The 12,849-nt window shown below is 39.0% G+C and overlaps 1 protein-coding gene across 1 annotated transcript; it reads right to left on the minus strand.

The window, feature by feature from the left end:
* Positions 1–382: 382 nt before the first annotated feature.
* On the minus strand, positions 383–9,864 carry spint1a (serine peptidase inhibitor, Kunitz type 1 a). Its single transcript, XM_046411960.1, has 10 exons — positions 9,072–9,864; positions 8,301–8,458; positions 7,931–8,072; positions 5,893–6,060; positions 5,143–5,190; positions 4,735–4,866; positions 4,575–4,625; positions 4,230–4,400; positions 3,182–3,241; positions 383–3,036 (listed from the first exon to the last, which is right to left on the minus strand). The coding sequence occupies exons 1-10, from the start codon at positions 9,481–9,483 to the stop codon at positions 2,855–2,857; spliced, it is 1,524 nt and encodes a 507-aa protein (XP_046267916.1). The 5' UTR covers positions 9,484–9,864; the 3' UTR covers positions 383–2,854.
* Between the last annotated feature and the right edge of the window lie 2,985 nt (positions 9,865–12,849).

Genomic DNA, 12,849 nt, shown 5'->3' on the forward strand with positions numbered 1-12,849 from the left:
TACTTTCTACTGATAAGTGAATTATTCATATTGGATGATACATTTTGTTGTTTTGTTCACGGTTGGCAACAAAAACACACGAAAAGGCACCTCAAACTGAAGAAAATAGCTTTAAATTCACATTTACACTTTTTGAAAAAGCCCGTCTTCGAGAAAAGCTAAAAAACTATCTATGAAATGCCAACTGCTTCGGAGAATTTGAGAGTCTCTACTTTACGAGGAGCAATTGAATGTAACCAAGAACCGCCTGTTTTTGACAGGCCAGTGTCTGTTTGGTGTCATTAGTGTTCCTACATCTTAACATCTGGCCCGTGTGGTCTGGTCATTTCTGTTAGTGTGAGATAGTTTTAAAAAAAGGGTATACAAACATAATTTTTTTTCTCCACAGAAGTATTTTATTTACACTCATGATATAACATATGCAAACGAATGACAGGCTTGTGAAAGAGCATAATAAATTGTAACCCTGACAATTACATTTATGACGGCTAGGTCAGTTGACAGGAGGGCTCACAAAGGGTGGTTTCAGTAAATCAATTGGGTGGGTGCTAATTTATGTCTGTCTAAATAGAGAGGGGCGCTTTTGCTTTGCACTGCCCCCTCTTTGCTGCCTCCATACAGGCTATGAAGAAAACAATATGCTGGACGACTTCATTGAAAGAAAAGTCGTCCAGCTTATTGTCAATGTGAAAATGTAGCCTGTGCTGTCATATGGAAGTAACTTGCCCTGGTACAATTTGCAGCTTTATAGTCTTAAATTCATATTAATAATAATAAATAATGCAAAAGATCCTAATGACTCCGAATAAGACAAAGATTTCAGAATAAACGACATAAGTTTGTGTAGACCACATTAATCAGATTTAGCTACACAAGGCCGCTAAGTTGAATATCTAACGAAGCAATGTCGCCATCTGCTGGTAATAAAGGACAATGCCCCTTTGTAGTTGCACGACTGAAATTTGACCATCACTAAGATTCCCACACATATTATAAATCCAGGGAAAGATGATTGTATGACTCTATTTAACCAGTCAATATTTGCAAAAAACTAACAGAAAAAACAAAAACAAATGTGACTGGTTTGCTGATGCAGTTTATACTGCAACTGTGGTTTAGTAGCTTATGTTACATATCTCAGGTGTGCATTTAACATGTTTAACATACTTTTGTTGGTTTTATCTGACTCAAACAAATGTGACAACATCAGATGTTTGAAAGTGACAGTTGAACGGAGATTAGATCAATCAGAAGTGGCATCTCAAGATCCAAAGTTTGTCAAAATGTTGGGTGTTTTTAGTTTTTATGTCGACTTTAACACAACACATATTAATCAGATGAAACTGAAAAAGCAACCATCTCATGAAGGCAGATTATCTTTATCTTTCTAAAGACAACTGTCTGTCACATTTTATTTGAGCATATGAATCCAAACATAATGAAAAACATGTAAAAGTAGTGGCCTAAGCTCTATTTGAACTATCTATGATTATAATACAAAAAACTGATCCCACACAGAAAAACTGAAAGTCAGAACAGGAAAAAGAAGTAAAAGAACCAGTGCATAATCTGCAAAAAAAATTTGTTACACAAAAAAGTCACTAATCATTTTATACTAGTAACCAGAGGCTATTGAAACTAACAAAACAAAAACAAAACTCAAAATACAACAACATGAGGAAATTGCATTATGTAGTTACATTTAGAAAGATGGACATGAACCAAAAAAATTGCACTTGAGAGGAATCGAGTAGATGGGTGTGTCTTTTTCCACACACGGCGTCTACATCATAAATTACAGTCAGGAAAAAAAATAATGCATCCTATGATGCAAGACAAAGAGTTGAGCAAACAATCACAGTGAAGTCGATTAAGAACACAGAACTTTAAAAACCTGTTCAAACAAGTTGGTATCTTTTTGAAGACAAAAAAATTCCCAAGTATCTCTTGAGTTAATATGTTTATTTAGCATAAACATGAGGATACTGCAAAAGGAACAGAAACCTATTATCAGGTCATATGTACAAAGTTTAAAATGTTGAATATTCAACAACCAGGCTGCTTTCTAGCGTATAAGCACTGCTTAGTGTGTGCATTCTGCTTATTCTAAAAAACACTTGAAAAATCTCTCACAAAATAACCTTTTGTAAAATATTACTTTCTTAAAATTCAAAGATTATGTACAACATTAAGCTTCCATGTAACAATGGTGTATGAACAGGAACAAAAATAAATCTGGCAGAGTGAAAAAGCTGGTGTGAAAGGACTGTTGAAGGGATCCTCCATATGACTTTACATACCCACATAACCTTTCCCAGAGCTTAGGTTCACAAAAAAGTGAGGGCATCTAGACTCTTAAAAGTAACAGTCCAATGTAGACCTATAACAATTAGGGGTCTGACATTAAAACTCAATGTATTTCAAAAAGAGCTGCTCACTGACAGATGTCAGAGCACCTAATGGAGGAAAGCACAACAAAGGAGAAAATATTTAGGAATTTAAACTGGTCTCATGGGATGATACACAGTGGTTATCTACCTCCACACTATTAAAAATCCTGCCCTTTTAACCTGAGTACAAAGTGATAGCCAACAACGCCAGTCCACTGTATTATATACAAGCTAATAGTTAAATCATTAGACATCACATTTTATCATCGAAGGTATTCTGCCTTCTGTGTACATCACCCTTAGAAGATACATCGATATCAGGACAAAATACAGCCCCTCTAGCATTCAAACGCAGTCAGTGGACATCGTTTCCTCTAACATCAATCTGAGTATGTTCAGTGGTACAACATAGCTAAAGCAACCAAATGTAATTCACCACCAGGACAGGTGAGGACTGAGGAGTGTCAGATGGGCTTGGTGGTGCTGTTGTAGACAAGACGTTCTCTGTCCTCAAAGGTGACCGGGACCGTGTTGACAGGAATACGCTGGTGTTGCGAAGACTTCCTTGCCTTCATGATGCAGTACACCAGGATGCCCAGTAGGATGAGGATAGCCAGACCCAGGAGGACAGCTATCGCTATGGTAACTGTTAAATAGACACATCATGAAAAGCTGCAAAACTGAGAAATCTGATCAAAACACTACTGAACAAGAAAGGAACTGGAGGTCAAAGTTGATGGAGCTGCATGTTATTTTTCAAAGTTTCAACTTAATAAAATGAATGGTAATACCTGTGTGGCTTTCTGACACTCTCTTTCCTAATTCCGTATTTCTTGTAAAAACGTCATTTTCTGAAAAAAAGGAAAGAGACATGATACAGTTTTTAGATTTTTATGTGGTACATGACAGATAAAACACGAGAGGGGTTCAATAAACATCTATCTGCACTCTGCCCTGAAGGAAAATTAAACCTACAATAACTATTTTTGGCCACTTGGGAGCAGAAACAAGCTGTGATGATGTAATCTTTTCAAAAAGTACTCTACTCACTGTAACACACTCAGACACATATGGTGCACTGTTGCACCATGTGTGTCTGAGTTACTGTTTTCAGTAACTTCAGCACTAATCGAGAAGCACTAGCATGCAATGAGCCAAAAGGAGCTAAAACCGTCACGGGAAGCTGCAGAGTTTAACTTTGTGTTCAGGTGACTTCAGTGAAGCCAAATAACATGAAGTCATATGTTACATTGTGAATATGAAAAATACAGAGAAGTTTAATTCTTTAAATCAATTAAATGTCTCACCACATTTGTAGATTTCCATTACCAAATCATCTACTCGGATCAACTTCACTTTTCCACTAAACGCACATTTTAATAATAAAGAAACAACTTGTTGTTTCATGTCAGTTACTGACGCAATCCCAAAAAAAAAAAAAACAGAGCTTCCTGAGAAATGAAAAATTCTGAATTCACATTTACAATTCACCCTGTTCACAGTTGTTGTTCTTTTTGTCTGAGTTTCCAACTGCTCCCCCTGGGCCCTCACAGGTGTTAGATGGTGAGAAAATAGCCTGAGGCAGTAGAATTTGCTGGCACCTCTTAAATAGTGGTAGACAAGAATAACAAACAAAAACATTGCATCAACAAAATAAAATGCCATAAAAAAATTAATGCGGAAAAGGACTGGTGGCACTGTGTGCACTCCTTTTATGTACCGTGTAGTACCATGTACTACCCATACATGGTTGTAAAGACAATAAAAACTCCTGGACCTTGACCTTTACCAGGATGCAAATATACATGAAATGTCTACTCAACATTAATAACAACCAACCTGTTACTCCACGGCAAATTTTCATACAGGCCTCCTCAGAATCAAATCTGTTCTCATTTCCTTGGCAGCCGCCGTAGTTGAAGCGGAAGCAGGTTTGCTGCATGGGGTCGTAGTACCATTTGGTGAAACTGTCCCTGCACGTTCCTGTGTTGGGAAGCTCTGTGCAGCGCACTGTGGACAAGAAATAAACAGGTGCTTTGAGACTGTGTGTAGTAGAATATTAACAAGTGTCAAGAGTGTGTTTTACAGTTACAACAAATTCCAAGTGCCAAAACCACCATGTCCAAAGGTTTGGAGAGCGCAAATCAACAAGAAGAAGAAAAAAAGACTGAAACTTCAAATCACCTTTTTGTTCATTCACTGGAATCTGCAGCAGAATACGGAACTTGTTGTCCACTAACCGACACACAAAGCATAATTCAGGTTATTATGGAAACATTTTATTAGTGTCATATCATAGCTGCATTTGCTGCATAGAAGTCTAGTTTGCATAGTCACTGCTCACAGTCCTCGCATTTCTGCTCATCTGAGCCGTCGGAACATTGTGGGGTTGCATCGCACTCCAGTCCTGGATCCAGACAACAGCCATTTGAACAGGCGAACTCCTCTGTGGTACATGGAGCGCCACATTTTTCTCCTGTGCCACACAAAAACACAGGAAATTGTCACTTGTACTTCACCAGAACTGCTGCTTTAAAGTACCCACAGTACAGAAGCGTCATCCTTCATTAGTATTATTATTACCGTTTTACCTTCATCTATTAATTGATTATTTGTTTGTTGCAGTTGATATATATCACTGCACATATTTTCATCATTCACTTTCTTCTTGTTAAAAAAAGGCATAACTGAAACAAATATCAACTGAGAAAGATGTATTAGAAGGTAAAGTACAGAAGTAGAATTCACTCACCTTGAGGCGCAGGAATTGGCAAACCTCTTCCAGTTATTCTAGTTTTTTCTGAAAGAAAGACAACAAGATTAGATACATTTTCAATCTCTTTTAAAACCTGACAATTTAGCTAGCCCTGCAGAGAGATGTGTTGTGTTGTGGTGGGGGCGTTTAGTTAGAGCCAGGGTCGCTTTTTGTCCCGTCTTTATGCTAAACTAAAAGTCTCCTAGCTGTGGCATCACATTTGCTGTACAGACATAAAAATGATAGAAATGTCATGTAACTCGTGACAAGAAATATATCATACAATATCTTCCAAAATATCAGACTATTCCTTTCACTACTGGTCATTTCTATTCTTGTGATTTCAGGTATTTTCAGCTCATGTTTCACTGGCGGCTTTACATTTTCTCAGAATAAAAGAGTTAGAAAAGTACTGATGATATTCAAGCCACCATGAGTTTGATTTGAACATTTCTGGCTAAAACATAGCCTTAGCCAATATTTACCATGGTTGCATCATATTTCAATAAACTAACACTTAAGAAATCAGGAAAATGTGCTATAGCCACAAATTTTACATCAGGCACTGCACTGAGTTACGTGTTTGTCACATAAGACGTTCAATTAAAAGTTCATGTTTGGCTTAGCTTATTCACACCTTTTACTTGAAGAAATATAGTGTATAATGTACACATACACTTGCTGCCAAACAAACAAACAAAAAGTGACAGCATGGAAAATGTATGTAGAAAAGCCCAGAGCAGATACCTGAGCCAAAGCAGGCACTGGTGCACTCATCCTTGGAGAGATAGTTGTTGAGATTCTCCCTGCAGCCCCCAAACATGAACTCCTCACAATTCTTTGAGGCAGCGTTGTAATGCCAGCGAGGGAAGGAGCCGCGACACGGCCCAATCTTCTTTGGAGCCATGCAGTGATCTGGTGGGTCAGAAAATAAAGGTCTAACTTTGAGTTCGCAATTAGTGATGGTTGTATGGTCACACTCTCTGAAAGTGTTATGCAAAGCAGAGTGCAGTAGCAATATTATCACGGTGGAAATAATTGTTGTGTCCCCTGGCAATAAACAATTAATTTTTAAAGGGCTTCCGCCACTGTGAGAAATTAAAGTTTGAGAATGAATGTTTTCATGATGATTTCTTCCCCACACCGTGATGTCACGTCCGTGGTTTAGTTAGCAGTGAACACTCTCACCGAGTAGTATTGATGAAAAATGTAGTTATAAATTATCAACATTGTCCTCTGTGTTCAACACACTAATCCTTCTCAGAAGTCCTAACTCAAAAGGCTGGAAAAACTGACTTAATGTGTACCAGATAAAGCCACTCGACCTTAACGATGTAACACTTCTCTCAAACCCGTAAACCTGTTTGACTAACCATTAATAGTTTGGTCTTATATCCGATACCAGATGTGGTGGGATTTCCTTTTGCAGTCTGTTCTAACTTCTTGCCCTCTGCGGCTGTCTGGTGACCAGACAGCAGACGTATTACACAAGAGTATATTTCGGTATAGAGAACTGCAAATGAGAAAACGAAGTAGCGTGTTTCCGCAGAAGATGAGGTTGAATAAGGCAACTGTCTGCCTGTGGTTGATAATACATATTTTAAGCATCAGCAGAGTTCTCATGCAAAGAGAATCACGACAAAGAAGAGCCCTGCTGAGGAATTTTAAAAGGGAAGTGAAGCTACACTTTCATTATCAAGTTCTCATGTTATCATATCACAGTGGCTTTACTTGCAATTCAAGATAGTCACTGGCATGTCCCTGGCACTGAAGTGCATTCTATTACTATTCACTATTCAGGCCATGAGCTGTTAATAAGTAACTGAGCCACTTAATGGTTAAGAATATTTTCTTGTCCTTTATTATGCAATCAACCAATACCGCTCATTTGAACAGCCATGGGCAAAAGAAAGCATATTTAATGAATATAATCACTTTTAATAAAGACGATCGCCGCCTTCTTGCTTGTGCAATCCAAGCAGAAACCAGACTGACAGGTTTAGTTGAGTCGGGGGTGGAGGGAGCCGGATGGGAGCAATAAAAACCACACCAACCACACTATTCACTTCAGTTTCTGAAAGAAGCTTCAAACATGAATGTGCCATGTGTCAGCCACTGAGGCTTTCTGTTCTCTGTTTCAAAGGCAGTGACACCATGATTGAGACTTAGCAAGTAGTTAATTCATGGTAAAGAAGCAAATAGTGCAAGAGTTTCCCACCACAAAAGCTGAATCTGGTTTAATCTTCTATAACATGAGCTCTTATCTGACTATCTCCACGCTGTTTCGCTTCATTCCTCAGAAATTACGCTGGCATGCCTTGACAGGTTTAATCACAACTAACAAAAAGTGGCTCATGCTAGTGACAAATGCGAAACAATGAGTTGAGTTCCTCAGAAAAAAAAGAATCCCCCCAAACCAAACAACCTAAAGGAAAATAATAGGAAAGCTGCGCAAAAGGTGTCATTATTGAAAACACACCAGTCACAACCTGAGATATTTTGAGCTTTAAATGAGCAAAAAATCATCCATAATTTGAATAAAAAGGAAACAAATAGTAAAGAGAAGGCACTGTCCTCATTTTCTTATGCCCCATGTAAAACACTAGGCAGGTGAGTAAGCCACAGAAAATGTCAACGTGTGGACAGTGCACACATGACTCATGTTTACCACTGAAACTAAATAATTTCTTACAGTAAATGCCACAGATGACGCTCCATGTGCAGGTAAGCTAGGTTACTGCAACCGCAGCTGCCAGTTTTAGACAGCTTTTTCCTAAATACTCACGCTCAGACTGCTCAGGAGTAAGGACCAGGACGGTGACCTTGGTTGAGTCTGACTGGCCATTGGTGTCTATGACAGTCAGCTGGAACTTGTACACCCCAGAAGTCAGATTGGATACCATAATCTGGTCGTCAAAGTTGGTTTTCTACAAAAAAAAAAAAAGGAAAAGATAGTGTTTTGTTATTGTATACAAATAAGACTCTCGCCAGTTTTCAATAAATAACATTAAAGCAGATTTTTAAAGGCAATATCAAACACACAAATGCAGCATTGCTGATAATTCAGGTCTATTTGTTTTTCTAAATTTCCCCTCACTAGACTCTCAGATAGAAAGGCGATGTGATCAGGTTTGAACTGCAGTCTCTTTACTCACCTCAATGATGGCATAAGGATACCCAGTGAGCATTTGCCACTGGAAGGACGCAATCCCCTTGTCATCTTTGCTTGCTATGCCATTCAGGGTCACTATGTCCTGAGGCTGGACCACCAGGTCCTGGCCTCCGTTGGCCACAGGGGGATGGTCAGACTCATCTGGAGAGAGAGACCGCGCTATCAATGTATATCACATGTAAACAAGACCTACAATAGTTTGTGCATACAAGTGAGGAGATATTATAGATCCAAAACATTTGGAACACCTGGGGCAGAAGCAAAAACAGAAACCTGAACCAGGCCTGGCGTGTGAGAACATGCTGAAATGAAGGTTTCTGCTGCAAATCTGTGGTCTCACATGTCCTGATTACAAACTGTGTCAACACAAAACACTGAAAGATTTTGAACATCATCACTGAGCCAATGAGCAAAAAAAAAAAAAAAGTAACTTGTTTAACTGCTATGTCCAAATTTGTTTTCACAGAGCTGTCCTGTGCAGGTTAACCGAAACTCTTCATGTTCTGATGACTGTTTTCTTTCTACGATAAGTTTCCATAATGTAAAATCTTCATCTGCAAGGCATAATTGTTCAGTTCTACAGCAAAAGTCTGACTAACAATGAGTCAGTGAGTCTAAAGATAAAGATCCATCATGCTGATCTTATCACAGAGGGCCTACAGTGTGATATACATCTCCACAAAGTTACATGGAACCTTTTGATAAAATGCAATGCAATGTGTTTAAGAATCTGTAATTAGAGTTTTGGTCTTACTTGGGGGAACATCCACTGCCAGGTAGCTCTCGTGAACGCTGTCCAGGATGTAATTCGTGTATCCTTTCTTCCTGACGAAACGACACACGTATTTCTTTTTGTACAGACAGTCAAACAGAAAGCAGGAGCTGACCAAGCCTTCTTCTCCTCTCTCCATGAAGGCGAGATTGCACTTAGGCTCTTTGCAGCAGGCAGTCACACAGTCCTTTTCATGGTCCAGTTTCGGCGACGAAATGAAAGTCGCGCCGTCTTTCACAGATTCGTCAGCATCGAGAATAAAATCGTCCCGACCTTTCTGAAACGTGGCTAAACATTTCTGACCAACTTCATTGTTGCCGTAAGAGGGGTCAAGTAGTAGCACTATAAGCAAAAGCGAGCACGCCCCAAATTGCCCTTTAATAAGTGAATACATTTTCAAGGTGCTGTGAATATTGACACAAAAGTAAAATCAAAAGACTACCTATAACGATAGCGAAATCAAAACAGAATAAAATCGCTTGTTATTTTAAAAATCAACTTCTCCCAGCAGCGTTTAGGCCGCAAATGGGCAAAGCAACAGTTTGCTTCTTCTCACAAATCAACCTTAAGTTGGCCGCTGGCTCCCTTTCGTGCATCCAGTGATGGTTCACAAAGTCCACAAAGACCCAACGGACGGATCTGATCGTTCACAGCTCCGAAACTCTCACATGAGACATACCGGTTTGATGTCGACATAAACCTGAGCAACCGAGGACATTGCCCGACTGACTCACCTGAGAGATACAGGAAGTGAAATTCAACTCCTGACACGCCACTCCCTTCTGGCTGTTATGTGACTGTACGACCGCAGCTTCAGACAAAACAAGGAAATTGTATTGTGTGTGTGTGTATGTGTGTGTGTGTGTGTGTGTGTGTGTGTGTGTGTGTGTGTGTGTGTGTGTGTGTGTGAGAGAGAGAGAGACAGAGGAAAGCATCATTTATCATTGTTAAAATATGGAGAGGTCTATGGTAATGCTCTCTATTGTGACACATATGGACTGTTATCACAACTGTTATTCTTTTATTATTATTATTATTATTTTAAATGTTTTTATTTATCAGGTCAAAAGAAATTGTTATTCACAATAATAAATACCTTCATCTCATTCATACCTTATCATTATAGCCATATCGATGGCAGTTTAAAATGTGCGCTTGTGTGGTCCTAAATTAGGAAAGGTATAGTCCAGACGTTTTCAGGGACTGAACTGTGAGTAAGTTACCAACTTGCACAATTAACAGTGAAGTTTTCCTCCCGTTTTGATTTAGTCATTATTTCCTCATGAAATTAATCCCACAGAGAATTCCTAAGAAAATAACACTACAAAAAGTCAGCTATGAGGTGATTTAAAACTTAGTGTACAATAAGCTTACTAATTATAATGTACTTGTGTTGAACGTAAAATAGAAAATAGTATAAAAGTTGATGAGGTGTTCTTGATATATGTAGAATAAAGACTTTGTCGTAACTATTTTATAACAGAAATAATCTGATTTGTATAGCACTGTTCAACAAGGAGCACACACTGCTCTCTCTCTGCTCTCACACATAGTAAGCACCTCTTGATCCCTCATTCCACTCAGCCATGAGGCTTTTTAACACACTTTTTAATCTTTTTAACACCTCTTTCTAACACACACACACACACACCACTGGACTGGTAGGGCCATGTGCAATATGCACTCCATATTCTGAGCACTCACACATGCACAATATTTTTCTATCCATTAATTTGTAAGATGTTTAATTTACTTATTTTGACCCTGTGTTATTTATTCTGTCCTCACATATCTAACTTCAGTTAAATTGTGCAAGCTACTGGATACCAGAATTTCTCCACCAGGATGAATAAAGTATCTATCTATCTATCTGTCTATCTATCTATAGAAAAGAGAACAGCAACAAAAGATCAAACCACCACTGATATGGAAAACACACATAAACAAAATAAGAGAGACACAAGTCAAAAGAAAAGCATAAAATCTGGTGGTAATAAGACAGAGCTATACAGTGCAACACAAGTAATGGCTGGAAAAGAAAGCAATTCTGAAATCTTCATTTTTAAAATTCAGTTTTAATCCAGAAGGTGGCAGTATGAGCTCACCCACAGATGAGGAAGAAGCTGAGGCCCAGCAGTTTATTATATTTCTTAAAGTGTTGTAAAAGCACTGTAAAACATGTGTTTAATGTTTCTCACATCCAGCTTCATCATTAACACAATGTGTCATACAGGAAAATCACAGTACTTCAAATCCTTTCTTCTGAGCCGTAGTGAGATGATTCTCCTGTCGAGTCATCTAAAGTATGCGATGAGTCATGAAGCCACTCATTAAGTTATCAACGACTTCAAGGTGAAGCAGGAAGTGGTCGCTCAAACTGTGCAATACAGGTGAAGTCGTTTTGTGATAGTGAATCGTAATTCCAGCCAGATTTAGCCAGATGATAGTTATCACAGCAGTACAAGGACAAAGGTATACAAAGTAAAAACTACAAGGATAATTATTCCCTTTTTAAAATAAACCATCAAAATACAAGATACATCAACAAGATATTTACAGATGAGATGAGTTTTGGTAAAACAAAAAGGTTGTTTCCCCCAGCTTCCTGACAATGAGATCTTCATCTAGCAGCGAAGATGAAACAGCAGAGGTCGAGCTCATTTGCTACCTCCGCTTTCTTCTTTCCTCCCATGTAGAAAGCGTCGCCTGGCCGGATCCGAGGTGAGAAGGCCTCGAACGTGTCTCCGGTCCGTTTTTTTGACCACCCGGTGATGCAGAACCGAGTAGCATAAGACGAGATGAATGAATTTGTTTGCCTGGAAAGGTGAGCTGCTGGAGGCGCTCAATAATTCAGTGTTTGTAACAGACGGTGCATCAGTGGGTGAACATGCACGGCTATGGCTGATTGATAGTCCCTGCCAAAACAAAAAACTGAACCCCATTATTCATATTGTAACAGGATCTGTGGAAACTCTGCAGCTCTGTAGTCTCTGTTGTCTCAACTGTAATAATTTGGCACTGGGAGGTACAACCATGAATTTTTGACCTCAGGTTTTGTGCCACTGTTGACATTTGGCTCCACAAACGTTGATGGTTTCAAGACTTTTATTTGACATTTGACTTCTAAACAGCCATAAACAGTACTCTCCTATTCCTCCATTATTTATAGCTATGTAACTGAGGATGCCAATTTGACTTCAAGGCTTATTAAGCGTACACCTGATAATGCTCGTTATAAAGGACAGGGCAGCCATCACACTAGAGGAACCCTGGCTCACCTGTCAGGGGGACCCAGCTATTGTTGGACGTGTTTGTGAACACGAGAGCCCTTATTTAGTGTGTCAAACCCTTCTGACCTTGTGAGCAGATAAATACTTTGGATATTCTTACTAAGTGAATATTAGGGGAAAATATTGGTTGGTTAGCTGATGTTTCTGATGACTAACCACATGATTGTTGATAAAACAATAAAAGTACACATTTCTTTTTGTATTATGTCAGTAAAACACGTTTGCATATTTTCAGAGAGGGTAATATTCCGAACATTATTGCCCTGGTTGCCTTCTCACCCTTTCTCCGGTTTTTATCACCGCAATTGACCTATGCTCTCCCACCTGTTATAATGTAGAGGAAGAGAGCAACAAGCAAACGCACACCTTATAAGGTGCATGTGCACGTACACACAAATGCACGCACAAACTCACGCACATGCACAGAGACATATCTCATTACCATCCTGATAGTGCAGCCAGTGGGTGTG

Source organism: Scatophagus argus, chromosome 15 (assembly GCF_020382885.2).
Source record: "Scatophagus argus isolate fScaArg1 chromosome 15, fScaArg1.pri, whole genome shotgun sequence".
Taxonomy (NCBI): Eukaryota; Metazoa; Chordata; class Actinopteri; family Scatophagidae; genus Scatophagus; species Scatophagus argus.